The following is a 27,621-nucleotide window of genomic DNA, read 5'->3' on the forward strand; positions in this document are numbered from 1 at the left end:
AGATGATACCCAACTCTCCTTGTGATCTAATTCCGTAAAGCTGTTTTGAGTTTAAATTGATGTCTAATGTCAATAATGAACTAGGTGAGGGTGAATGAGCTGAATCTTAATCCAGACAAGACACTGGTGCTTCTGGTCAATCAAAAGGCAGATCAGGGAAGAGGTTTTCAGCCTGTGTCGGATGGGGTTACAATCCCTCTGAAAGAAAAGTTTCCAGTTTGGGTGTTCTCCTGGATTCATCTCTGAGCTTTGAATGTCCAGGTCTTGATGGTAGACATTTAACTTTGCATTTTGCACAGTTAAAATTAGTGTGCCAGGTGTCCCCATTTCTGGAAATGTCTGATCTGGCCAGAGTGATGTACTGTATGCCTTAGTGATACTAAGTTTGGATTACTATAACATGCTTTATGTGGGGCTGCCTTTGGAAAGTGTTCAGAAAATTTGCCAAATTGTGAACTGGAGCTCGTTACAGTAATCTCATAACTCCCTATTAACAACAGCTCTACTGGTTGCCAGTCTGTTTCCATGCACAATTCAGAATGCTAGTTTTGACCTATACAGCCCTGAACAACTTAGGGCCAAGCTACCTAAAAGACTACGTCTCCTTGTATGAGCCTGAGTTTTTAAATAATCAGAGGAGGTCTTTCTCTTGGTCCTACCATTCTAACAGATGCTTCTGATGAGTACACCAGAGAGAGCCTTTTCTGCTGCTGCTCCTAAGGTGTGGAACTCCCTGTCATTGATGGCTAAGCCGTTTTTCCTTTTTTTCTGTCCTTCTGCAAGCAGGCAAAAACCTTTCTCTTCAGGCAGGCTTTTTCTCAGTAGTAGACTGCCTAAAAGAATTCTAAAAATAAAACAAAACACTGGGCTGCTTTTTAAAAAGTTTTTTAAAATATGTTTGTTTTACTATTATAGGCTGCCTTCGGTCCTCCTGAGGAGAAAAGTGGGTATAAATACAGTGGTGCCCCGGATTAACCCTCGCTATACGGAATCATCGCTAAACGGGTAGGGGAAAGGTATTGGAACGCATTAAACTTCGTTTAATGCGTTCCAATACCTTCGTTACTTACCCGTTCAGCAAGGATTCCAGGTGCCGGCAGCCATTTTCGCGCCTTCGCTAAGCGAGGGCAGGGCGCGAAAACGGCTGCCGGCAGCCATTTCCGGGCTTCCGGTGGCCATTTTGGAACCGCCGATCAGCTGTTCGGCGGCTCCAAAATGGCCGCCGCAATACCCGATCTTCGCAATGCGGGTTTTCCCCATTGCGAAGATCGGGTATGTTTCTGTATAGCGATCCCGAAAAAGGGATCGCTATACGGAAACATCGCTATATGGTGCACTCGTTAAGCGAGGCACCACTGTATCTGACATAAATAAGTTAATAAGCAGTAGCAACACCAGCACCCTTGGTCTTATCCCTCATTTTATATTTTCTGAGGTTTTCAATTTTGTTTTTTGTAAATTGCCCAGACACCTTTGATTGCATCAGGGTCTAAATCCATAATAAATAAAAATAATATTTACATTTGTAAAATGCATCATGAGATGAGGAAATTTTCTTGTTCCCCTTTCCAAGAAACAAAGCACCCCTGCTCCATAATTGGTCAGAGCTGAGGGGGAGCAGTCTTGGATTATATTTGCTCCCACCACGTCTCTTCCAGGGATGGAAGGCAAAAACACAAGAATGTCTTGGAGTGGGAACCAAGAGGCAGCGACCCATCAGGTTAAGGTCTGGCCAGAGTGACACATGCATTAGTTACATCCTGGCTGGATTACTATAATGTGTTCTATGTGGGGCTGCCTTTGGAAAATGTTCAGAAGCTTCAGTGGATCACACTGTGGCCAGATTGTTAACTGGGGTTGTTTACTGGGATCACATAACCTCACTGTTACAGGAGCTTCACTGACTGTTGGTCCATTTCTGTGCACAATTCAACACCATGGTTCCAAGCTATCTTGAGGACTGCACTCTTTTTGAGGCTGCCTGTGTTGAGATCATCAGGGGAGGCCTTTCTCTAAGTCCCACCACTCTTACAGGTGCATTTGGTGGGGATGCAGGAGGGGGCCTTTTCTGTTGCTACTCCCAGACTCTGGAACTCCCTCCCACTCAAGGCCAGGCTGGCCCCATCATAGCTGTCATTCCACAAGCAAAGACCTTCCTCTTCAGGCAGGCTTTCCCTTAGTGACTGGCTGTGTGAGAGGAATTAAATGGATTGTTGTTCCTTGTTGCTTTTAAAAGTGATTTTATTTCTGATTTTTAATATAATATTTATTTAATTCTATTTTAATATTTTTAAACTTAAATGTTTTTGCTTCTAAATACTATCTTTTAAATGATATAAGCTGCCTTGGGTCCTTTTTTAAGAGAAAGGTGAGATGAAAATATTTTAAATAAATAAGATGCAGTGCAGATAACCAAACAAATTTCTAGTACTGTAATCACCTCAGACTTGTGAGATTGTGAACAATGTGGATTTAATTCCCTTCTTTTCTTTAGCTCCAGAAGTGTAAGAGAATTAATTGTACAGGGCAGGGGGAGATGCAGTTGGGTGTGTTTGTGTCATCTACAGTGTTGTGCAAGAGAAGAGGGTGTGTCTTGCTTTCAAAAGCCAGTGCCCCTGCCTGCCAAGGTGAGGGGTATGAGAGAGAGCAAGACTGGAAAGCCTTGCGTTTTGTGTTACTTTTTTGTGCCATACCGTACCCAGATGGCATCCACCCAAGGGTGATTAAGGAACTGAGGAATACGTTGCTGATTTCTTAACTAAAACATACATGTCCCTTAAAATGACCACAGTGCCAGAGGACTGGAGGACAGCACATGTCACACTAATCTTTAAAAAGGGAAAGAGAGGGGACCCGGGAAACTACAGGCCGATTAGCCTAACGTCTGTTCTAGGGAAGATGGTGGAAAGCCTCATCCAAGATAAAATCTCAAAACACATAGAAGAATAAGCCTTACTGAGGGAAAATCAGCATGGCTTCTGTAAGGGTAAGTCTAGCCTCACAAACCTTTTAGAATTCTTTGAAAAAGTCAACAGGCATGTGGATGCGGGTGAACCAGTGGATATTGTCTATCTGGATTTTCAGAAGGCGTTTGACATGGTCCCTCACCAAAGGCTGCTGAGAAAACTCTAGCGTTAGGGGATAAGAGGGCAGGTCATCTTATGGACTGAGAATTGGTTGAGAACCAGGAAATATAGAGGAGGTGTCAATGGGTAGTTTTCAGAATGGAGAGAGGTGAAAAGTGGTGTGCCCCAGGGATCTGTCCTGGGACTGGTGCTTTTCAACCTGTTCATAAATTACCTGGAGACAGGGATAAGCAGTGAGGTGGCCAGGTTTGCAGATGACATGAAACTTCCGGGTGGTGAAGACCAGAAGGGATTGTGAAGAGCTCCAGAAGGATCTCTCCAAACTGGGAGAATGGGCGGCAAAATGGCAGATTTGTTTTCAGTACAGTGGTGCCTCGCAAGACAATTTTAATTTGTTCCATGGAAATCGCTGTCTTGTGAAAACATCATCTTGTGAAACCCAGTTCCCCATTGGAATGCATTGAAATCTATTTAATGTGTTCCAATTGGGGGGGAAAATCACTATCTTGCAAAAATTATCCATAGAAGACATCATCTTGCAAAACACAGCTCCCCATACCATCTTGGGGAAAAGCAATCCACTCACCTGGACTGCCTTTGAAAACTCAAGGGGTCTCAGATGGCCTTATTCCTCTTTCTTTCTCCAGCAACAAAGAAAGAGGATAAAAGGAGTCAAAGCAGCCCCCTGGCTCCTGACAATGGTAACTCCATTTGCCCCGATCCTTTAAAGGTAAAGGTAAAGGTTCCCCTTGACAATTTTTGTCCAGTCGTGTTCGACTCTAGGGGGCGGTGCTCATCCCCATTTCCAAGCCATAGAGCCATCGTTTTGTCCGAAGACAATCTTCCATGGTCACATGGCCAGTGCGACTTAAACACGGAATGCTGTTACCTTCCCACTGAGGTGGTCCCTATTGATCTACTTGCATTTGCATGCTTTCGAACCGCTAGGTTGGCGGGAGCTGGGACAAGCGACGGGCGCTCACTCCGTCTTGTGGATTCGATCTTACAACCGCTTGGTCTTCTGACCCTGCAGCACAGGCTTCTGCGGTTTAGCCCACAGCGCCACCATGAAACCTGATCCTTTACCACAGAGAGAAAAAAAACAGAAAGAATGGAATATAAAACATCATCAGGACTTGCTGCCTTTGAAATAGGCTGTGATGAGGAAAAATAGAGATGAAAAGGAATTTAGAAAAACCAGGATTAATCACAAGTGCAATCTCCCATTAACATAAACTATGCAGTTGAGCTCCCCACATTTGGGGAAATCACAGGGATCAGCAACACACCTCAAGTGTAATGGATGAGCCTCCCCCTGGAAAAACCATTTTTATGACATGGTACTTCCCCTGTAAGGTATGAATTGGAATAACCCTTGCACCTCCTACCCCATTCTGTCCCCTAACCCCCCCAAGTCATGGTGACCCCCTGGCTGCACCTCCCACTCAGTACAGGGCTGCACAGCCCCAGTACTTCCAGAGGTGAAGAGAGCTCTTCAGTGTTTTGTGGTGCCCTGCGGGACCCCCATCAGGGGCTAAGTGTTCCTCCCACAATCCTCTAGTGCACAAATATTCGCATAAGGTATTAGCATATACTAATACCTGTGCACTAGAGGATTGTGGGAGGAACACCTAGCTAATGCCAGGTGTTCCGCCCACAATTAGCATATGCTAATACTTTATGCTAATACATTGTCTGAGTTGTCCTAGAGTAGGAACTGGCAAGCCACTCCAGTATCTTTGCCAAGAACACCCCATGATCAGAAAAAAAAGGCTAAAAGAGGAATTTTACCAATCTGTAAGTTGGGGTGGGGTTTCAAGAGTCACTCTTATTAATTCTGTAATGTCTTGCATAGGTTCCTAAGCAAGCTTGAGATCAACATCCACATTTGTATATACAGTACAGTGGACCCTCTACTTAAGGAATTAATCTGTATTGGAATGGTGGCTGCAAGTCAAAAAGTCTGTAGGTCGAATTTCCATTGTCCTACAATGCATTGAAAACCAATTAATCCCATAACCAGCGGTTTTTATTTTATTTTTGTTCCATTTTGGGTTTTTTCTGGTCTGTAAGTCGATTCTCCGGCTGCAAGTCGAATCTAAATTTTGCAGCCAGAGGAGTCTGTAACTCGAAAAGTCTGTAAGTCGAGCCGTCTGTAAGTCAAGGGTCCACTGTATATAATTTACACGCACACACACAAGGTAATGTGAGGAAAGTTCTTGTTCTGCATTCAGACGTTTTAGTGGTTAAGGAATTCCCTTTTCTAATAATGCACTATACGTAACTTCTGTTTCTGCTTTCAGCTCTCCAAAGTGTGTAGGCAGAAGTCATTGAAGTACAATGCAGCTTTTTTAAAAAATATTTCCATATTGTGAGTTCAAAGATGTACTTGCACATGGGCATTGTGCCAAACCTTTATGACAGATGTGGAGCAGACAAGGAAGGAAGCATGTTCTGAAGTGTAGCAAATTTGTAATGAAACCTTCATATTTTTAGTGAGGATAAGAGAATAATTAAAGTCATGATATGCTTCATTGAGCATTTCGAGCAGGATGTGTGATGACTGCTTTGTCCAGACATGTCTGAGAAATTGATCTGTGGGGAAAAATCCCTTGAATACCTGCAAGCTATCTAACTGTTGTTGAAAGCATTCACATACATCTGCTAGAATTAGCCATGCAAATGTGGATTATATCACCTATTTAGTGACCTGTTCTCTAGCACTTGGGTGTTAATTAGCACAGTTCGTTTTAATGAGCATGTTTAACAGATACTTACTGCTGATAATCTTATTGAACTTACATTTTAAAATATTCTAAGCCTGTTTATATGATGTCCGTAGGTTAGCAAGAACATTAACATTAAACTATATCTAAAGTAAGAGAATATTGGATTAACCATAAGAATTAAAATAATGTAAATATTGCCAAGTGAAATTAAATTTTGGTTTTTAGTGGTAGTATTCCTATGGTGAAACCAATATGATATTGTCAGATAAAATAAAAATTGGAATGTTCTCCACAAGCAAGCTTGGGAAAAAAAATGCAACATGAAGATAGGAATAGATGAAATATAGTTTGGTAACCCTGTAACTTTTGTGATGAATTCTTTATTTACTTAAATCTAGACTGCTACTAGTATTTTATACACTTGGAAGAAAACTCCTAGCTGTACAGAAAATAAGACAGATATTTATGTTATGCCTTGATGTAGTGCATTCCAGGTATGGTGTTTTACCTTGAGGGCCGCTACTTTAATTTTCTGTAGTGCCAGGAGTTAACTCTATGTGGGAGATGAAAGCGTCAGACATTTTAATCATGTTCACGAGTAGACTGTTATTTCTGCCCATGGTTGTTGGCAGCTGGATTTGTAAGACAAGATTTTGCCAAGAGATTCCCCATAAACCTGGAGTCAGACCTGTCCTTTATTTGTAAAAAGTGTTCTCAGTACTGTACAGTATACCTAATACAGTATTTTTAAAATGATGAGGTAAAAAAAAGTTCTGGTTTTGTATAATGACCTAGTAAGTGCTGGTTCACAGATTTTACTTTTTATTCTACTTCTCCTCAAGGAGGTCTTATGGTTTTCACACACCTTACTCCCATAATATTCCTGTGAGGTAGGTTGTGGAAGATAACAAGAATAGTTGCTCCCCCCACCACCAAGAAGACATTTGGACTCTCAGCATCAGCGGAGCAGGACTGCAACTACTAGGTAATATTGATTTGAATTTAATTTGGCCCCAGTTATCTAAACCTAGTGAGTTCACGAAGTTTTCACCCCAATTCCTAGGTGGAGGACTCCAGTCAGTTTTTGTGTCACCCTGTTCCCAAGCCAGATAGAAACTTGTAGTTTCAAAGGGAGGCCAAATAGGAAGGTCTATGTGTAATGCCTGTTTGAAGAATTGGGGTGTAATATCTAGTCAACAGCTGCCTCTGCTGTAACTGGTGGTGAGCTCAGTAGCTTAGGCAGCTGGTCGAGGAGCCAGATTTTGGGAGTTATATTCTCCACTGTCCCTCCCTGACAGGGGCTAGGCTCGATGACCCTTCCAGCTCTGTAGTCCTAATGTTGTCATTGTTTTTTTGTTTTTATTAACTTTAAAGTCAGAACTCCAATGCAGCCTGCACCCTCTCTAATTATGCCTGCTCACTTCTTCAGTGGTGCAACTGAACTGTGTCCCCACCATTTGGTTAGTGAACGTTGTCTTATACTCCTTTTAGCATTTGGATTCTGCCTAGAATAGCAGGTGCTTTTGAACACGTTGCACTAGAAATCTTGTAATACTTTACATTCTTTGTCGTCTTTTGGAAGTTCTAATGCAGAAGAAAAATCTAGCATACGGTGCTTTTGATTTTTATATCTTATCACTTGCTAAAAATATTGCGTTGGCCTAACTGTCTTGTAATTCTGGGATCTTTCATTAGGTCCTGCTAACCAGGTCATTTTGAAATAGGAATAAATTTCCTGAGTGAGTCACATTCGTTTTGATTCACCGCCGCCACCACAACCATAGGCCAACATGTTAAAAATTAGATATTTTATGAGCTGAAAGAACTTTCTGTGTCACTAAACCGGCAAGGTTAATGAGCAGAAGGAGTGATCCGGATATGCAGGAAATCTGTTACTCTGTTTCACTATACAAACAAATCCTAGAGTTCTAAAGGCTGGATGATATATAATGACTGTCAGGTTTGGTGGAAGATTATAATATTGGTGGTGAAATTCTATGTTTTCTGCATGTAATAGCATGTTGTTGGTCAGGAAATTATTTCCTATGCTTATAGCCCTAAGCATTTTAAGCAGATTCAGCTTTTCCACTCTGCTGTAGCTTTCAAGTGAATTGTCATGTTAAAGTAGGTTTTCTATAAGATTTGAGAAGCAGTTATTCATTGTAATTTAATCTAAAGACATAGTGGAATAAGTCATGATGATTATAGTAAAAGGTCAGGATACATAGGAACAAATACTTCATCTGAATCAGCGTTGTTCTGATTTTTATTTACCCTTTCTTTTTTGTGGAATCAGGCATAGGAAAACATTGCTAGTATAACAACAAATAGCAAAGTATAAACTGTTTTTTTAAAATCATAAATGTTTTACTCTAGAAATACATTGAATATTTAGGATTTAACCTGCAAGAATTTGTTGTTGCTAACTTAAAACTAAGTATGGACTGTAATGTTCAAGTGGGTGAAGCATTTGGGAAGCTGTTTGTGGAAAATGTGGGAGGTAAAATTTGATGGAAATCTCCCCCTCGTTCCCCCAGTTCAGAGTTCATAATGCCATGGGGTAGAGCAAATGCCATTGGACAGTTGCTCTGCCCCATGGCATTCATGTCATGGGGTTCCTCAGGGCTCGATACTGTCCCCCATGCTGTTTAACATCTACATGAAACCTCTGGGAGAGGTCATCAGGAGGTTTGGGATGAGGAGTCAGCAATATGCTGACGACACTCAGCTCTACCTCTCGTTTTCCACCAATCCAGGTGAGGTGGTTTCTGTGCTGAACTTGTGTCTGGACCTGATAATGGACTGGATGAGGGTTAATAAATTGAAACTCAATCCAGTCAAGATGGAAGAGCTGTTAGTGGGTGCTTTGTCAGACAGTCTGGAGGGCCATTTCCCTGCCCTGAATAGGGTTACACTCCCTCTAAGGGACAGGGTCTGCAGCCTGGGGGTGCTCCTGGACCCCAGTCTAACTCTGGAAGCCCAGGTGGACTCGGTGGCCAGGGGCGGCTTCCTGCAGCTGTGGAAATTGTACCAGCTATGGCCCACCCTGGACGACCGGAGTCTCATGACAGCTACACATGCACTGGTAACATCTCGTATAGATTTTTGCAATGCGCTCTACGTGGAGCTGCGTTTGAAAATGGTCCGGCGACTGCAACTGGTCCAGAATCGAGCTGCGCGGCTGGTGAGTGGTGGGGCTGCTAGAGAACACATCAAGCTGACTCTGTTTAAGTTATATTGGTTACCAGTTGCTGCCCGGGCCCAATTCAAAGTGCTTGTTTTGACATATAAAGCCCTAAACAGCTTGGGCCCTGGATACCTGAAGGACCACCTCCTTCCATATGAACCTACCCGGCAGTTAAAATCTAGCCAGGGGACCCTTTTGAAAGAGCCGTCCCTCAAGGATAAATAGGAGAGTATTTCCCCCATGCATTCTTCCTAATTTGACTTGGTTTGCTCCCTGTGGGTTAAATGCAACTTTGGATCTGTGCTTCTTCATAGCCGTGATTGTAGAAATGGCTGGAGGCTTTATTTATGAGTCTCATAATTCCTAATGTGCTACCACATACTGTATATGGAATTGATTATGGCGGAAGGGAAAGGCCCCATGCATTTGTGTGAAAAATCATTTTCAGTTGGTTCAGCTGCTTTGAAATTGGAGCAGAACTAGCTGATAGGTTGTTTGTTTTGATCCTTGTATGATCTGATCTATAACCACTACTGCATCACATCTGTAGTCTGTTTGTGTGCTAGTAATTTAATAATATGGTGAAAGGACATTATGGAATTGACCCCAGGCACTGGTAGCATAGGACATTTGCAAAAGTAGCCCAAACATCTGGTGACCCACTGTTAAGCCATGGAGCCACTCCCTGATCTTGCCATTTGCCCTTTTTATTGTTGCTTCTTGACCTGCCCTGTTTGAACTAAGGAACAGTGGCAGGAAAGAGGAAAAGGAAAAACCACTTTTCTCTCATATCCCCTTTTCTTTTGGACTGTGCAGGTTAGCCCCAAGAGAAGAGCATAAGCAGACAGGTAGCCATGATTGTGGTGATGAAGAAGCAGTTTCAGAGAAGAAACTAGAGTCCACTAACATAGTACCTTTCCCAGATGCCCTGAAAAGCTGGAGATGGCAGTGTGGAATGTTGAAAACTTATGACTTCACCTGTCAGTTTCATAGTGTTACTAATGTATTATTGAAATTTACAAATTATTGTTGTCATGGAATAGTACTTCCACTTCAACTACAAACTTTTAAGATTTAGTACAATAGTAACTTCTGAAGTGTAGTTTAAAAAAGCAGTGATGCATGGTAGTGTAAAAGATTGTAAAAGTATGAGGGAACATGCTACATGAGAGAATAATAAATTTAGATATTCAGCAAGGATCTGGCATAATTTAGTTCAAGCAAAACACTTTCAAGTTGCAGCAGTTTCAGTGGAAAAGATTTAATGCTGCATTTCTTACATTGAAATGAAAGGGGCCCTAAAATACTTGATTGGGTTGTATTTGTACCTTGTTTTTTTTTTAAGTAATGTATATTGCTTAATACAGTGTTAATTCCCTGGAGGAGCTTATATAACTGAGGCACTTAACAGGGTTTGAAGTTAAATATGGTATAGACAAAAATGACATAGACACTAATTGTATAAAGTTCCTTTTCTTTCCTTCTTTTTTAAAGAATTGTTTTCTTTTGGTACATATACAGAGTTTAGAGAAGTTCCTTTTTTGCATTGCAGTCTACCAGAAACCACCTGCTTGGCTGGGAGATCTACTTTTTAAAAAGTAGAAGGTGCTCGGGGTTTTTTAAAAATTTTATCCCACATATAAACACATTCAGCACAAAAGTCTATTGTATTGAATGAGAGATCATGTGCCCCTTCCATATTTTCATCTAGCCTTCCCTTTTGCCTTCATATGTGTTACGGCTGCTGTACAGTACAAGTAACTTGCAGCTGATGAGGTGTGAGAGTGCACACAGATTCCGTATTCTAGATCAATGGCCCCCAATCTTTTTAGCCCCACAGACAAGCTGGGGAAGGCAGAGCACCCCTGCACTTGTGTGCATGTGCATGTGCATGCTTGTGCGCATGTGCATGTGTGTGCTTGTGCACATGCACAAATGGTGGCACAGCACTCTTGCGGCCATTTGCGCTCTTGCATGCAGGTGCAAACAGGCTGTGCGGGGGTGAATGTGTGTGGGGCGGAGCAGAAGGTATTTCTCCACGGCCTGGTCTGGCTCAGGCCACAGACAGGCACCAAGCCGTGGACTGGGGGTTGGGGACCTCTGTTCTAAATGCTGTAGAGATAGATGTGAGATTTTTTAAAAAAATACTTAAATTATTTTTCTTTCTTTGCATCCCTCCTCTCCATCTACAGTGGGGTCTTGACTTGAGAACTTAATCCGTATTGGAAGGCGGTTCTCAAGTCAAAAAGTCTGTAAGTCAAGTCTCCATTGACCTACAGTGCATTGAAAACCGATTAATCCCGTAACAGGCTGTTTTGTTCCATTTTGGTTTTTTTCTGGTCTGTAAGTCAAATCTCAGTCTGCAAGTCAAACCTAAATTTTGCGGCCAGAGAAGTCTGTAAGTCAAGCCGTCTGTAAGTCAAGGGTCCACTGTATTAATTCTAGTGTCGATTTGTTTCTTTGTCTCTGAGTAAGAGTATTTTATTTATTTATTAATTTTATTTATTTATTTATACCCCGCCTATCTGGTCATTGTGACCACTCTGCAGTATGATTACATATAGCAAAAAAACTGTATAAGAATTGGGTTTAGCATGTTTGAAATCGGTTTTTTAAAAGATGGCTGCTAAAACCACATGAAAGCATGGCATTTTTTTTTTTGCTTCGGACGCATGTTTTTGGTTGGAAAGTGGGGTTTGTTACTTGGCTGTGAGAGAGTAGTTTATTTTACATTGCTCCTGAAAGATAATTTTCAATTTTTGGCATTTGTGAATGCCTCTGTCAGTGTAAATTGTGTCTGTGGGAGTTGCCACTCACTGGTGTGGCTTCTGTGTGCTCTCTCTTTTCTCCATGTGCATGTGTGTAACCCCCCCCCCCCCCCACCTTACAAGCCAAGAAGTGTTGATCTAGTCAAAATATCTGTGATCAGTTTAATCTCTGGCTGTGTATGTTTCTCTCCTTTGTGAGCAATGTCCTTGAGTTCCATTGTCCCCTCTCCTTCTTCACCCCCTCTGTGTGTGTCTCTGTTTGTCTGTCTCCATGCACCCATGTTGGGCTGCAGGGAAACCTGTTTTATTCCCCCCATCTATTATTCCATACTAGTGCTATGCCAGATTGCAAGATATAAAAAAATAATAATTAAAAATAATGCCAACAGCAGCTAGTGGCTGGGAGACGCAGCCAGTGTGAGGGCAGGCAAGTGCAGGACAAAGCCTCAGAATGCATCAGTTGTAAAAACCCATGTATCCTGTTCACCCGATATACAACACAGATTAAAACTTTTCCCAAGGAATGCACACACCAACCCCAAAAATCACATGACTTCCACATGACTTAATTTTTTTTAAAAAAAAGATCTATCACTTGATTTACTTCAATAGTTTAACCACATCTTAAGTCAAAAACACGATCGTAAGAATAAAATTTGGGCATGCATGTTCTTGAGAATTTATTGCATGTGGTGGTGCCAAGAAATAAATTTTTTAAAATCCTAACTATTGATATTTTAAAAGTTGATTTTGTTTAAGCATTACTGCTGTGATTGAAATCTGCTGATTTCCAAGTACCTTTGCTGGTAGAAAAATGCAGATAATTTATTGGACTAAACATGCCTTTTAGTAAAACAGGAATAGTTGATACAAAGTAAATTGTGTTTATTTTTGCTTCTTTTCCCCCCTCCACTCTCCTCTCACCCTGATTTAAAAAAATATTTAGGAATGATTTGCTAATGGTATGTCGCCAACTAAACATGGAGGAGTCTGTGGCTGAGATAATGCATCAACTTGGTGCTGATGAAAATGGGAAGATCTCCTTCCAGGAATTTACACGATGTCGTATGCAGCTCGTGCGAGAGATCAGGAAGGAAGAAGTGGAACTCTCAGTGAAATCAGATGATTCGTGTAAGAAGAAAACAATAAGGGAAAGAATAGCCTCCTGGCCAACAAGCAGTGATAACAGTTTGGGTAAGTGTGCTTTCTTCATGATTCTAGTGTTTCATGCATCATCCTAATATGTGGAGATACTAAATTTATACGTAATTTTCTTGAACCCATGTTTATAGACATATGTTACTTTACGCTAAGGAAAACATTGCAAATTGCAGTTTCCTACTTCTGTTAAACATGTCAAAACTCTGTTTTTCACACATTACACTAAACACAGGAGTATCTTTATGTTCCTCTATTTGTGTGAGTCTATGTTTGGGGAAATGTTTGGTGTGGCCATCAGCATAGTAATTTTGCTCCTCTAAGGCACTTAGTTCCCACTGTTACTGTAATTTGTTATATTTTCACATTTATGATACTGGGAAGTAACAGGAGCCTGCTCTTATCCACAACATGGAGAAATGGGAGAAAGAAGACTAAGCTACAGTGGACCCTCAACCTACGGAATTAATTCGTATTGGAACGGGGTCCGTAGGTCAAAAAGTCCGTAGGTCGAAAATGCATTCCCCGTAGAAAACCATTTAATCTGTACCCGGCCCAAGAAAATGCACCCCTCCCACAGAAAAAAAATTTAAAAAGGGAACTTACTTTCCAAAGTCTTCCAGGGGTCCCCCGCCACCATCATTGCCGCTGCTGGAGGACTCCGAGGGCTTTGGCTGCTGCCAGAGGCCTCTCGGAGCTCCCCTGGCGCTGCCATTGCCGCTGCTGGAGGACTCCAAGGGCTTTGGCGCCACTGCCGGAGGCTTCTCGGAGCTCCCCCACCGATGCAGGCTTTCCCAGGGTGGACCGGGAACTATACAACTAATGCAACTAATGTGTATTAGTCTTTCCTGGGCAGTAGACTAGGCCTACGGGGGAAAGCCCTCCCCTGGTAGGCCCGGTCCACCCTGGGAAAGCCTGTGACGGTGGGGGGGGGACCTCTGGAGGCCCTCTCGGAAGTCCCCCCCCACCACTGATAGTGCCTCTGAAGCACTATCGGCGGTGGGGGGGACCTCCGAGATGCCTCCCATGGCGGAAGAGAAGCCCTGGAAGGCATCTGGAGGTCCGCCGCTGTGAGCTGCGCCACGCTGGGCGATCCCGGCCATGCTCGGACTCCTGGGAGTCTGAGCATGGCTGGGATCACCCGGCGCGGCTCAGCTCCAGCGGCACGGGACCTCCGGATGTCTTCCAGGGCTTCTCCGGTGCCATGGGAGGCTTCTCAGAGGTCCCCCCCACCGCCAATAGTGCCTCCGAAGCACTATCGGTGGTGGGGGTGGACCTCCGAGATGCCTTGTAGTCCTCCAAAGCCCTTGGAGTCCTCCGGCGGAGAAGCCCTGGAAGGCATCCGGAGGCAGATCCGCGGCCTGCGGACTAGAAAGGGAGGCGGGGAAAGCGCCAAATTTGAATTTGACGCTTTTCCCACCTCCCTCTTCTGGTCTGTAGGTAGATTCTCCGGCCACAAGTCGAAGTGAAACTTTGCGGCCGGAGAAGTACGGATCTCGACAACTTCGTAAGTGGAGCCGACCGTAAATTGAGACTCCACTGTACATTTAATCCAGAGACTTTTTCACATAATGTGCAGATCCACCCTCAATAGTTGTCATCTGGTTGGGTACTTTGATTCCTAATATGGTTTTCATATTGCACCACAAAAAAATTTGCTTTTCTCTGTCACTTCGGTTAAATGTGGTAATATGTTAAGGCCTGTTAGAAATAATCATAGTTTCATATATCATATAGTTTTTTAGAAATCATATGTTAATAAAAGCTCTTTATAAGGCAAGTTCTTAATTTGATTTGTAGAATATACATTAGTCGTATTTTACTGACTAATGTGATCATACTGCCACTTTAACTTTTAAAGGTCAAAATAATAAAAAATCGGATCCTGGGCACTCATATGGTTACTCTTAATTGTTTTATAAATACAGCTGAAGTCAGGGGATATCAAAATGCTTTGATATAAGTCAACTTGATAGATATACTTTTTTTCATGTCAGAACTCCATTCATAAAAATTGGTGTCTTAGAACGCCTGTTTGCAACTGTCTGCCCTATTATCCTTTGGCTCTTTCGTATTAGCTATCCCTACAGAGTCTTTAACAGTTGGAGAGACTGCAAGAATAATTAAAACACCACTAAACACAGATAATCTATAGATAATCAGAAAATGTATCCAGGAAAATCCAGGATAGTGGTGGTTTTCATGGAAGTCTGACTTAATAAAGATATTGAAGAGCCCCGGGCCCAGGACAGAGCCTTGGGGAACCCCACTTGTGACCTCCTCCCAGTTAGAGAAGAGCCCGTTAATCATCACCCTCTGAGTATGATTTTGTAGCCAACTGTGTATCCACCTGACACTTGATCTATCTAGCCCACACCTAGTTAGTTTGCTAATCAGGATATCATGGGGCACTTTGTCAAAAGTTTTGCTGAAGTCAATATATACTACGTCTACGGCATTCCCTCTGTTTATTTATTTATTTATTTATTTATTTATTTATTTATTTATTGGACTTATATACCGCCCCATAGCGCTACAAGCACTCTCCGGGCGGTTTACAATTTAATTATACAGGCTACACATTGCCCCCCCCCAGCAAGCTGGGTACTCATTTTACCGACCTCGGAAGGATGGAAGGCTGAGTCAGCCTTGAGCCGGCTACCTGGGATTTGAACCCCAGGTCGTGAGCACAGGTTTTTTTTTAGCTGCAGTACAGCGTTTTAACCACTGCGCCACTGTTTATCAAGAAGGTTACTTTTTCAAAAACAGAAAATCAAATTAGTTTGGCAGGATTTGTTCTTGACAAATCCATGTTGGCTTCTAGTTATTACTGCCTTGTTTTCTAGGTACTTGTACAATGACCACTTTACGATCTGTTCTAGAATTTTGCTTGGGATTGATGTCAGGCTGACTGGCCTGTAGTTCCCAGGTTTCTCTTTTTTGCCCTTTTAAAGATAGGGACAACATTAGCCCTCTTCCAGTCCTCTGGTACCTCCCGTTTCCTATGATTTCAAAAAAAATAATGGATAGTGGTTCTGAGAGTTCTTCAGCCAGTTCCTTCAGTACTCTCGGATGCAGTTCATCCGGCCCTGGAGATTTTAACTTGTTCAAGGTGGTAAGGTATTCCTTGACTATTTGTTTATCTATCTCCAGCTGCAATCCTGTCCTCCCCCCCAGACTTGCACTTCCAATTTGTTTGGAAGTTCATAGTCTGTCTTATGGGCAAAGATGGAACTAAAATAGGAATTGAGCACCTCTGCCTTTTCTTTGTCTTGTTATCATTTTTCCACCTCTATTGTGGAGCCATGCCACTATGTATTTTGTTTGTCTTTTGCTACTCACATACCTGAAGAATATTTTTTATTGCTTTTAGTATCCCTAGCTAACCTCTGCTCATTCTCAGCTTTTGCCCTCCTAATGCCATCCCTGCATTTCCTTACTACTAGTCTGTACTCATCCTTGGTGGCCTGCCCTTCTTTCCACTTCTTGCTTTTGTTCTCAAGTGTTGAGGGGGAAGCTATCTCCACCTTAACTAGAATTGGAATTCCTATTTTTTCTCCTATTTCAATATATTCCTCCAATAAATATTAGCTTTTCAATTTTTTTTTCCTAACAAAAGGGGAGATGTACTCTGTTAACCATTTCAATGTGCAGGAGCTAAATCCACAAGTTCACAACTAGCTGTTGCTTGCTCTGCTAATAGATGTAAGTCCACATGTCATGTAAGTTCATAGAGCAGCTAAAAGCAAAGGGAAACCCCACAAGATTTCCTGAACTGTATAAAACATTTCTGCCCCATTTTTCATTTTGAAGCTAACTGGAACATTGCATTCTGATGCCACCTATTGAAAACAAAAAGACTGTTATTTTAAAAAAATCTTTTGTAGGGAATAGTAGCTATAATTGAGTGAAAAAATCTGAAGGAGTGTATTTCGTGTCAATCTCATCTCCATGGAATGGCTTGTATTTAAATTAGTGGCACTTTAAAAGTACTGTGTCACATTGACAGCCCAGGATACATGTGACAGTCTGAAGATGTATGTACTGCTCAATTATACTTCTTTGTTTCCTAGAATTTTTTTCTTATACTTACTATTTTGACCTGTATACTGCCCTGTAGCGCTAGAACACTCTCCTGGCAGTTTACAACATAATTATGAAAGGAACAGCAAGCTGGGTGGTCATTTTACCAACATTGGAAGGGGTAGAAGGCTGAGTCAACCTTGAGCTGGCTACTTGAATCCGCTGGGCTCAAACGTAGGTTGCGAGCAGAGGCTTGGATGCAATATAAAATAAGATTCTGCTCATCTCATTCTGGCCATAATATTTTTCATGAATATTCCTCTCAACAGCTTAAGTAAAATGTTCATCAGTAACTGAGTCTCCCACCCAACTTGTGTACAGACATTCTGACTTGCCTATTAAATTTACCATGATCTAGCCAAAGTCATATACAGTACATGTTATCAGCTTTAATGGGAAAATTAGGCTTGTCCTTAATGCCTGTCTTAAGGCAGCAACTTTACCTAGATTATTCCTTTTAATTAGGAAACATGGTCAGAGTATACAATTCTATTCTTTGTTTCTTCCTGCTCTTCTTACTGAGAAATAAGCTTTTCTTCTTCAGAGTTTAGTCATTAAAATCTCATACAGTGGAACCTCTACTTACGAACGTCCCTACCTATGAACATTTCAACTTATGAATAGCTGAGTTCACAAAATTTTGCTTCGCCTTGCGAATGGAGCTTCTACTTATGAACAGAAAAAAAAGCGGGGAAGGCGGGAAATTTGAACTGGGTTGCTGATTGTTGGTGCAAGCAGGCTTTAAAATGGAGTTTAGACTCAAGTCTCTCCCCCCTCTGCTCTCTTTTTGTGATGAGGAGTTCTGTGCTGGCATAATGCTTGCCGAATTCTGTGTTCTGTGTTCTGTTTAAAAGGTGTTCCCTCCCTCCCTCCTTTCCTGCCCTTTTTTTAAGCTAAAAAGTGCTTGGTTTTCTTTAAAAGGTGCTTTAAAAAAAAAAAAAAAAAGGTGTTCTGTTTAGATTGGTGTTCCCTTTCCCCTCCTTTTCTGCCCTTTTTTTGACCTAAGTTCATTTTAGGCCAAAAGAAGAAAAATTCTCCCCCTAGTGCTAGAATACAGATTAACTGGCTTTGCATTAGTTCAGCGTATGAACTTCAGCGTATGAACGGCGCCTCTACATAAGAACCAGAAACAGTCAAAACAGATTAATCAGTTTTCAGTGCATTCTTATGGGAAATTTTGCTTCTATTTACGAACGTTTCAACTAACGAACATCTTCTGGGATGGATTAAGTTCGTAAGTAGAGGTTCCACTGTACCTGTGCATCACACTCTTCGGGGATAGACTTCCATGGATAAGAAATTATTCTATTTAATGGATTCACCTAAGTATTTATTATTGTAGTTGTTTACTCCAAAGCAGAGATTAAAATTATAAAAATAAAGGGTGGACTGAAATGTGTGTTCTTAATTTTCTCCATGCCTTCAGCTAGTGTTTAGTGAACACCTTAAGAAGGCAGTAATAATGTTGTTGAGTTTTAGGGCAAGGTAAAAATAATCTTATCTGTTTTAGTGCACTGGCAAGAACTGTAGTCAAAACTCACAAAAATAAGCTTCTTCGTGGTCTCTGTGAATGCACATTAATGGATTTTATCTGCACTTGCGCAGAGGTTTCTGAATATTCTAGAGCTTTAGCACGCGCTTGCCAGGACCACCCCGCAGTACACGTGGTCCGCCCATCCTGGTGATTACACTCAATTCCTTTTTGCCGCTGCTGAGGTTTCATCTCACCTCGAACTCTCCGCTTGCCTTTCTTCATGATTATCTGTAAAGAGTTTAAAATACAAGGAGCTTCAGTAGGAGACTTTTCAGACTGTTTCTCCTTCCCTCGACTGCTCCCCCGTTCCCCTTTCCCCCTCCCTTCCACCTTTTATGGCACCCGTAGCCCTGCTTAAATGTTGCGCTTCATGCCCAAACAAAATTCCCGTCTTGGATGGACACCACGTATGTCTTTTCTGTCTTGGGGAATCATATTTACCATCTTTGTGTTCGATCTGCAAGAACTTTATCAAACAGGCTCTTAAACGCCGCCAACAATGACTGAGATCCTTTCTCTGGGAACAGTCCCTATTACTGGCACAGAACACCATGGATGCCTGGAGGTTTCTGATGAGCACTTCATACCACTACCATCCAGTCGACCTCCTTCTCCGCTGCTTGCACAATCTCCATCCTGGGCTAACACTTCTGCGGATGTGACAGTCATTTAACAATCGGCACATTCGAGCCCCAAATCCATGGGTTGCTCTGCCTCTGTGTGTGATTCGGAGTCACCATATCCTTTGATTGATCCATCTCCTCCATGTAAGCAGTCTAAGAAAACTCACCATACACCAGAGGCTAGCCGATCTGATGTTGACTTTGTTCCGCCTCCGGTTTCTATGTGGTTGTTGGCATTGCATGACTCGCTAATACGGTATCAACACCCTAAACGAGTCACGGTATGTGAGCCACCAACTTATTACGAACCTCCGGCAAAACGTCATTGATACTGTGCCTATCGATATGGACATTTTGATACCGGTCCCTATATCGAGCTGCATTGCTCCTGGTATGCTTACTATTACCCGTCAGATGAATCAGATTCGGTATCACCTCCACCATGCCAACCCTGGTTCCATAACTGTTATTCCTCCGATGATGATACCGTACCTCCACCACTGGAACCGAAACCCTCCAAATCTTCTCAAAAAAAGAGCCTACAAGTGGGCTGCTTTCCAGACCACTCAACCTAATCTTCCATCTGTACCAACAACTCTTCCAACTGTTCTACGGTTCCTTACCTGTTCCAGCACCAGCTTTCCCTCTCCACCCTTAAGGTTTATATCTCAGCTATAATTGCACATCAACCTCATGACTCTGATGCAGCACACCTCTTCCGTCATCTTATGTTAAAACAATTTCTATGGGGTGTCTCCAGTAGGTGACCCTCTGCCTCCTTACCTCCTCCGCAGTGGTTGTTCCATAGAGTCCTTCAACGTCTTAACGTTTCTCCGTTTGAACTGATGGCTACCACCTCTGAATCCCTCCTGTACTTTAAGACTCTTTTCCTTGTAGCCATTACCTCTGCCTGCAAGCCTCCGAGCTTGCAGCCCTTCAAGTCGACCCTCCATTCCTACAGTTTCACCCAGACAAGGTCACCCTTTACCCGGATGTTTCCTTTCTCCTGAAAGTTGTCTCTGAATTTCACCTTAAGCAACCTATTATTCTACCTACTTTCTTTCCGGCCCCACTTAATGTGTCTCAGACTTCTTCCTTCTGTAAGTCCAAGAGACTCTTTGTGACACCTCATCCTCCCTGCAGGGCTCTCCATGTGTCCCTTCAAGCCATCTCCTGATGGATTACCAAAGCTATTACTTTGGCCTACCAACTTGCCAAGAAGCCTCTGCCTGTGGGCGTTAAGGCACATTCCACCAGAGCCGTTGCTGCTTCTACAGCCTTCCTTCATGGAGTGCCTCTTCCCGACATTTGTAAGGCAGCAACCTGGGCAACCCCTTCCATGTTTGCCACCCACTACTGCCTTGACCTTCAAGCTGAGACTGATGCAGCATTTGGCAGAGCAGTTCTCTCTTCTGTCCTTCCGTGATGTCCCTCCTCCGGTAAATCAGCTTGTTAATCACCCATTAGTGTGCATTCACAGAGTCCATGAAGAAGAAAGAGAGGTTTCTCACTTGTAACTCTGGTTCTTCTAGTGGTCATCTGTGAATTCACACTTCCTGCCCGTCCTCCCCTCTGTCCGTCACGGCTATCTCACTTCGATGCAGCGGCGGACTGTTCCAGGAACTGAGGTTATCACCAGAATGGGCGGACCACGTGTATTAGGGGTGTGTACTAACAGTCCTGGTAAGCGCGTGCTAAAGCTCTAGAATATTCTGAAACCTCTGCGCAAGCACAGATAAAACCCATTAGTGTGAATTCACATATGACCACTTGAAGAACCAGAGTTACAAGTAAATAACCTCTCTATTTACGTCTGATTTTCTTACTTATATCTGATGAATATTTTTGTAAAACCATGTTCTAAAAATGTATTAGGCTAAATGAATTTATTAGCCCCACTACCGCAGAACTGAATCAGTTGGTTTTATGTAAGGATTGACTCATTAAATCAGCAAGGGTGGATCTACACAGTGAAAAAAGCATAGTTGGATCCACTGTGATTTGTACCCATGGAAATCAGGTTTCCCAGCTGAAATCACTGTAGCAATTTAAACCAAGTTGCAGGAGTCAGCGAGGCAAAGAGCTTAGTTTGTCCTGAGCTCCAACAGCAGAAGCTGCCTTGTGGTGCTAACAAACCCTGATTGGCAACTTCCAGCTCTTTCTCTTTTATTGTTCCTTTAAGCACCTTAGCAAAAGTGTGTTCTGGTGCTGAGTTGAAAACTTTTTTTAAAGAAGCTAGTTTGGAGACAAAGATGATTTCATAGTCCCAGCATTGAGCTTTATGTTATATGTAGCTCATTGTATGTACAATTTTAATTATGACATACATGAAAAATGGAGTCAGTCAGCCTTAATTAAGCAGAAAGGAGATATATTTATGTTAAACTCTGGAAAAATATATGCCATACTACATTGTTTGTGGCAATAATTATGGAATATGAAATGCAAATATGCAATACATGAGTAGAAAAACATTTTATGACATGCAAAATAAGAATAAAAGTCAGTTGATTTAAAAACGTTTGCTTGTCTTCCATTAGCATATTTTGCACATTTTAAGGTATTGAAATAAATTTGGCTCTTTATAATATAAAGGATATTTTCTTCTAAATGGAATTTTATTAAGTTGAAATATCATATTGTCGTTTTGATCTTTCAAGACTGGCAGAATGGATTTGCAGACTTTTTAAAAACTGTGTTGAGAATCATAGAATTTTATAAAGGCAAGAATCTTAGCAATTGTTCACTTAAAAAGCTGTCCCATAAAAACAGTGGGTGGATTGAAGGGTGTAACTTGATCTGAAAGCTTCAGGCTGTAAATGTTTCTTGTACATTAAAGTACTTTGTCAGAATGTCTGGTTTGTGGGAAGTCTTGCTTTCATCTTAAGCCTCCCCCCCCCCCCGCTGCCCCAGAGAACACAGCTGGAAATAGGATACCTGTCGTTATAATACTTCATAGGGAAGTGAGGTGATTTGTTATGGCTATTTTATCCTCTTAATGAGACAGCAAGATTCTAGAAGCTTGTCTCTTGCTAGGATTTGGATCATTTGGAGCATATAACAATGGTGCAGAAGATCTCTGCAGGTTTCTTGTAGTCTAAGGAAAATGATTCAAGGTGGGTTGTTCTTGAACTTATCCCACGGAATCTAAAAATACCCTGCGGCATACCATCAAAATCACATATGGAAAGAAGAACATATTTATTTATTGTTATTTATTTAATTCAATTTTCCCCCACCATTTAGTGGAAAGGCCAATACTGTGCTCAGCTTACAACAGCATCAACAACAAAAACTAAAATTCAATAATAAATAACAAATAAACTATAAACAAGAGAGCAAACAAATTCCAGTTTAAATAAAATTTATCCTAAGATACATGATGGTGACAGACCAAATAATCAACCATAACATTGCGGGTCATCAAAAATTAGAGAGGCAAAACAAAACAAAATTGAATGAAAAGGGGACAAGAATATGGGAAGCCTGAGTAAAGAGCCATGCCTTTACTTTTTTCTTGAAGCCAAAGAGGGTTGGGACCTGACATACTTCTGCAGGAAGAGAGTTCTGTAGCATGGCAGCCACCAATGAGAAGGCCCAGTTCCTGGTGATAGATATGCCAGTGGCTCTCCAACTTTGAAATATTTTCTCCTGAATAGCCTTGAGGTCTGTCATGAAAAAATGTGACATAATAAAATCATGATGGCCTGAGTCCTGTTACTTACATACAGTGGTGTAAGTGCAATGGCATAAAACAGTGGTAAATTGCTGCTAATAATGCAGTTGCTTGTTATGTTCCTTTTTTTCCTACAACACACTCATACATAAAAAACAAACAAAAACATATAAAACGATCAAAAGACATATAAAACAAACAAAACATATAGGCAGGGAGGTATTTCACATTCAAACTTATACATTATATAATTCTGACTAAAACAGACCTTATGCCCTACTCCCATACTAAACCATACTACAGTGGTGCCTTGTATAACGAGTGCACCGTTTAACGACGAATCCGCATACCGATGCGGATTTTGCGATCGTAAAAGCGATCGCATACCGATGGCCCCTATGGGGAAAAATCACTTTGCGATTTTTCCCCATAGGCACCATTTCCCCCCAGGTGGGCGGTGCTTGCCTCCGAGCGCCAGCGGTGGACGCTTCCCTGGAGGTTGCTCTGAAGGCAGTGCCGCCCATCTGGGCGGTGCTGCCTTCAAAGCAACCTCCAGGGAAGCGTCCACCGCCGGCGCTCGGTAGGGCTTGCCTCCGAGCCCCGGGGTGGAAGCTGAGGTTGCTCTGAAGGCAGCGCCGCCCAGCTGGGAGGCGCAGCCTTCAGAGCAACCTCCAGGGAAAGCGTCCACCGCCGGTGCTCGGAGGCAAGCCCCGCAGCTAGGCGGGGCTTGCTTCCGAGCACCCCCGGTGGAGGCTGAGATTGCTCTGAAGGCAGCGCCGCCCAGCTGGGAGGCGCAGCCTTCAGAGCAACCTCCAGGGAAAGTGTCCACCGCCGGTGCTCGGTAGCGCTTGCCTCCGAGCCCCGGGGTGGAAGCTGAGGTTGCTCTGAAGGCAGCGCCGCCCAGCTGGGAGGCGCAGCCTTCAGAGCAACCTCCGGGAAAGCGTCCACCGCCGGTGCTCAGAGGCAAGCCCTGCCCAGCTGGTGGGAGAAGGTGGCGAAGGTTCAGGGCGCCCACGGTGGACGCTTCGCCGGAGGTTGCTCTGAAGCCTGGCTTCAGAGCAACCTCCGGGGAAGCGTCCGCCGCGGGGGCTCTGAACCTTCTCCCCCCAGCTGGGCGGCGCAACCTGCGGGGAGGCGTCCACAGCCGAAGCAAGCGCTGCCCGGCTGGGGGAAAATGGCCGCCCGCAGCGTTTTCACGCCTCGCTTACCGAGGCAGTGAAAATGGCGGTCGGATCGGGATTCTTCGCTTAGCGGTGAGTTTTCCCCCAATAGGAACGCATTAAACGGAGTTTAATGCGTTCCTATGGGTTTTCCCCTCCCGCATAGCGAAGAATCCGGATAGCGACGTTAATCCTGGAATGGATTAATGTCGCTATGCGGGGCACCACTGTATATCCTTATTCTCTATGCTTATTATATTTCATATCCATATTTCAAATATTTAGTTCAGCATCTAACATCTGAAATTTATAGTAATTTTAAAGATTCTTTCTCCTGCATTTTCATCTATTCAATTATATTTCAGAGTATCATACTTCACACTCTTCAAAATCAACATTTCCAAAAAACAAAGGAATATATAGTATGTCTAACCTTATCGACATGCACCTGTTATAAATTCATATATGTTAATATCTCTATATGGGTGCCTCAAGATCAATTTCCTCTAAATGTTATGTTCGTCATAACCATTTCTGATTACATAGTTAAGTATACTTATCTACCAATAAGATCCAGGCATGGTCAATACAATAATCAGAAATCAACTTTTCTAAAGATAAGATATTAGATGTCTAATCTTATCTGCATAGTCAATATTATAATTCGCATCTGTTTAATAGAGTGCCTTAGAAACAATAGCATATAATATTATATTAATCATAAACATTTCTAAGTTCATAGTTAAATGTGCTTGTCTACCATTAAAATCCAAACATGACCAGAATTGCTTATACAGTGGTGCCCCGCTTAACGATTACCCCTCTTAACGACGAATCCGCTTCACGACGATGTTTTTGCGATCGCAATTGTGATCACAAAACTATGCTTTTTTCGCTTCCTGACAATTGGTTCCCTGCTTCGGGAACCGATTCTTCGCATTACAACGATCAAAACAGCTGATCGTCCGGTTTTCAAAATGGCCACCGGCTGCTCAAAATGGCTCCCCGCTGTTTTTAGGAGGCATTTGTCGCTGCACAGGCACCCAAAAATGGCCGCCCTATGGAGGATCTTCGCTGGATGAGCAGGTATTTCGCCCATTGGAATGCATTGAATGGTTTTCAATGCGTTTCAATGGGCTTTTTTATTTCACTTGACGAGATTTCACTCTACAGTGATTTCACTGGAACGGATTATCCTCGTCAAGCGAGGCACCACTGTAGGTATATTAACCATATTCATTTATATGTATATATGTGTCTCTCAAACCAATGCTTTCTATTGTTGTGTTCCGCAAGTAACTTTTCCCCTTTTTAACTGTGCTTATCAGCTCCAGTGTCATAAATCCAAAATTAGCCTCTTGCCTTCTTTTTACCAGTTTTAAAATGCCATCTATAAAATCTCATTAAACCATTTTCTCTCTGGTTTACTAATTTCATCCCAAAATGATTAATGTCTTCAAAGCCATGCATATACAGTATGTCTAATCTATGGTCAAAAATTTCTGCCCCAGCCAGCTTTGCCCTGACACATTCCTCCTCCTTTACATGAAGGTAATTTTAATGTACTTTCCCCACTCATCCACCTGCACCTCCCTTTCATACAAATTTATTTTTTTAATTTCCTTTTTTAGCGTTTCATCCTGCTTTCTAAGGAAAACAGTCTCACTTTCTGATGATACCAGTTTTTCAGTGGTTTCTCTGATCAGTTTGTCTTCGGTCTGCCTATTCTTTCCTTTGACATATGATCCAATAAATATCTCCTTACTTTCTGCCTTAACTTCTGAGATCTGGGCCTTAATTTGATTAATAATGTTCAGTTGGAATTCTCAAATATAGTTATTGAAGCAATCTTCCATTGTAAGTTTAATGATGAATCTCACCATTTCAATGGTTTTTTTTTTTTCGGTTAACAGCGATTTTAACAGAACGGATTATCGTCATCAAGCGGGCCACCACTGTACAATACTATGTTGGGACAAGTAATTTATCACAGAAAAACAGTTGATTTTAATGTTGTATTTCTGGAAAGCAGCAAAGGAAAATATATCTGGAAGTAGTTGGAGTTCCGTCAAGTACAGTGGGGTCTCTACTTAAGAACGTCCCTACTTAAGAACAGTTCTACTTAAGAACAGCTCCGTTTGTTAAATTTTGCTTCTACTTGAGAACAGAAATTCTAGATAAGAACAGGAAAAAAAAACCTTTCCTGCTCTTTTTTTAACCTTAGGTCATCTTAGGTTAAAAAAAATTCTCCCCCTACTGGTAGAGTATGTATTAACCAGCTTTGCATTAGTTCCTATGGGAACTAATGCTTCAATGTACGAATGCACCTCTACATAACAAAAAAACAGCCAGAACGGATTAATTGGTTTTCAGTCCATTGCTTCAAAATTAGCTTCGTCAGAAGTGCTTTTAACACTGTTCCCTGACCTAAGAAAAAAAGAAAAAATATCCCCCTCTAGTGGCAGAAGGCGGAATAGCAGCTTCCCATTAGTTTCTATGGACGGAAAAGAGCAGATACGGATTAAATGGTTTTCAATGCATTCCTATGGGAAATGCAGATTCTACATAAGAACTTTTCCACTTGAGAACCACCTTCCAATACGGATTAAGTTCTTAAGTAGAGACCCCACTGTAATCTCGAAAGCACAGAAAGTTTAAAAGACTTGCAGAGTACTGTACAAAGCATTAAGGCAATAAATTAAAATAATATAGAAGCAAGATCAGGTCATCCTTCTCCAAATAAAATATTTTGATATCAATTTAAAATATCAGTGATTTTACAAACATGCCACCTCACCCAAAACATTTTACCACTTGACTTCTAATTTTTAGGCTTGACACTTGGGGTCTATCACCTGCAACAGCTAGGCAGAGAAATAAGAAATGTATTTATAATAATAGTGATAATAATAAATAGTATAAATAAACATAATAATTTAAAAGGTATAATTCAAATAAAAACAAACAACACCATATATAATGATTTAAAGCTTCAGAAACTGAATAGAATATATCTTTAGAATAGTTTCTGGGCACCTTCAGCAGTAGCAGCCCCATAAGTAGAACCACTCCAGAACCCACCCTCTAGAGGAGTGAGGACTATGTATTGCAAAACTCACAAATAGATTATTTATGTAAATAAAATTAAATGGGCTCAACCAGGTACTTCTTACGTCTTTGATACTGCCACTAACATCAGCCTTCCTGTTGCATCATCTGTTCTTATTAAATCCAGAAGATTATTTTTTTTTATATATAATACCTTTAGATTTTGGCTGTACATCAGCCAGAAACAGCTAAAAGGATGAAATGCTATCTGTAGAGCAGTCAGTATAAATGAGACTGTGACTACACTGGCAAGCTGAATCACTCCAATTTGATTCACAGCCTGTGTTATGGTTGAATTTTCAGCCAGTGATCTCACAGGGGCTGCAGACTGATTCAGGAGTTCAGTGTTCACACTCAATGTGATGCGCAGCCTCCCCTTCTTTCCTTCCTTCCTCTGGTCCTGCCTCTGCCAATCCTTTTCACTGTCAAGCTGCTTGGTTTTGAAAGGGTTGTACAGTATTTTGGAAAAAATGGCAGCATTCCAAAGTTCTTTTCAATGAGTACAGAAA

General features: G+C 42.0%; 1 protein-coding gene and 1 non-coding gene across 3 annotated transcripts in view; one reads left to right on the forward strand and one right to left on the reverse strand.

The window, feature by feature from the left end:
- The window catches only part of MCC (MCC regulator of Wnt signaling pathway), a 320,126-nt gene that overhangs the window by 19,299 nt on the left and 273,206 nt on the right, over positions 1-27,621 (forward strand). For both annotated transcript variants that reach the window (XM_020780019.3, XM_072992456.2), the window contains exon 2: positions 12,717-12,964. In XM_020780019.3, coding sequence (XP_020635678.3) covers positions 12,717-12,964 — 248 coding nt within the window. The remainder of the gene's footprint in view (positions 1-12,716; positions 12,965-27,621) is intronic.
- On the reverse strand, positions 4,285-4,450 carry LOC140705112 (U1 spliceosomal RNA). The gene has a single exon (XR_012084642.2). It is a non-coding gene; the product is annotated as a U1 spliceosomal RNA (small nuclear RNA).

The sequence above is a fragment of the Pogona vitticeps genome, chromosome 2 (genome assembly GCF_051106095.1).
Source record: "Pogona vitticeps strain Pit_001003342236 chromosome 2, PviZW2.1, whole genome shotgun sequence".
NCBI classification, from domain to species: domain Eukaryota; kingdom Metazoa; phylum Chordata; class Lepidosauria; order Squamata; family Agamidae; genus Pogona; species Pogona vitticeps.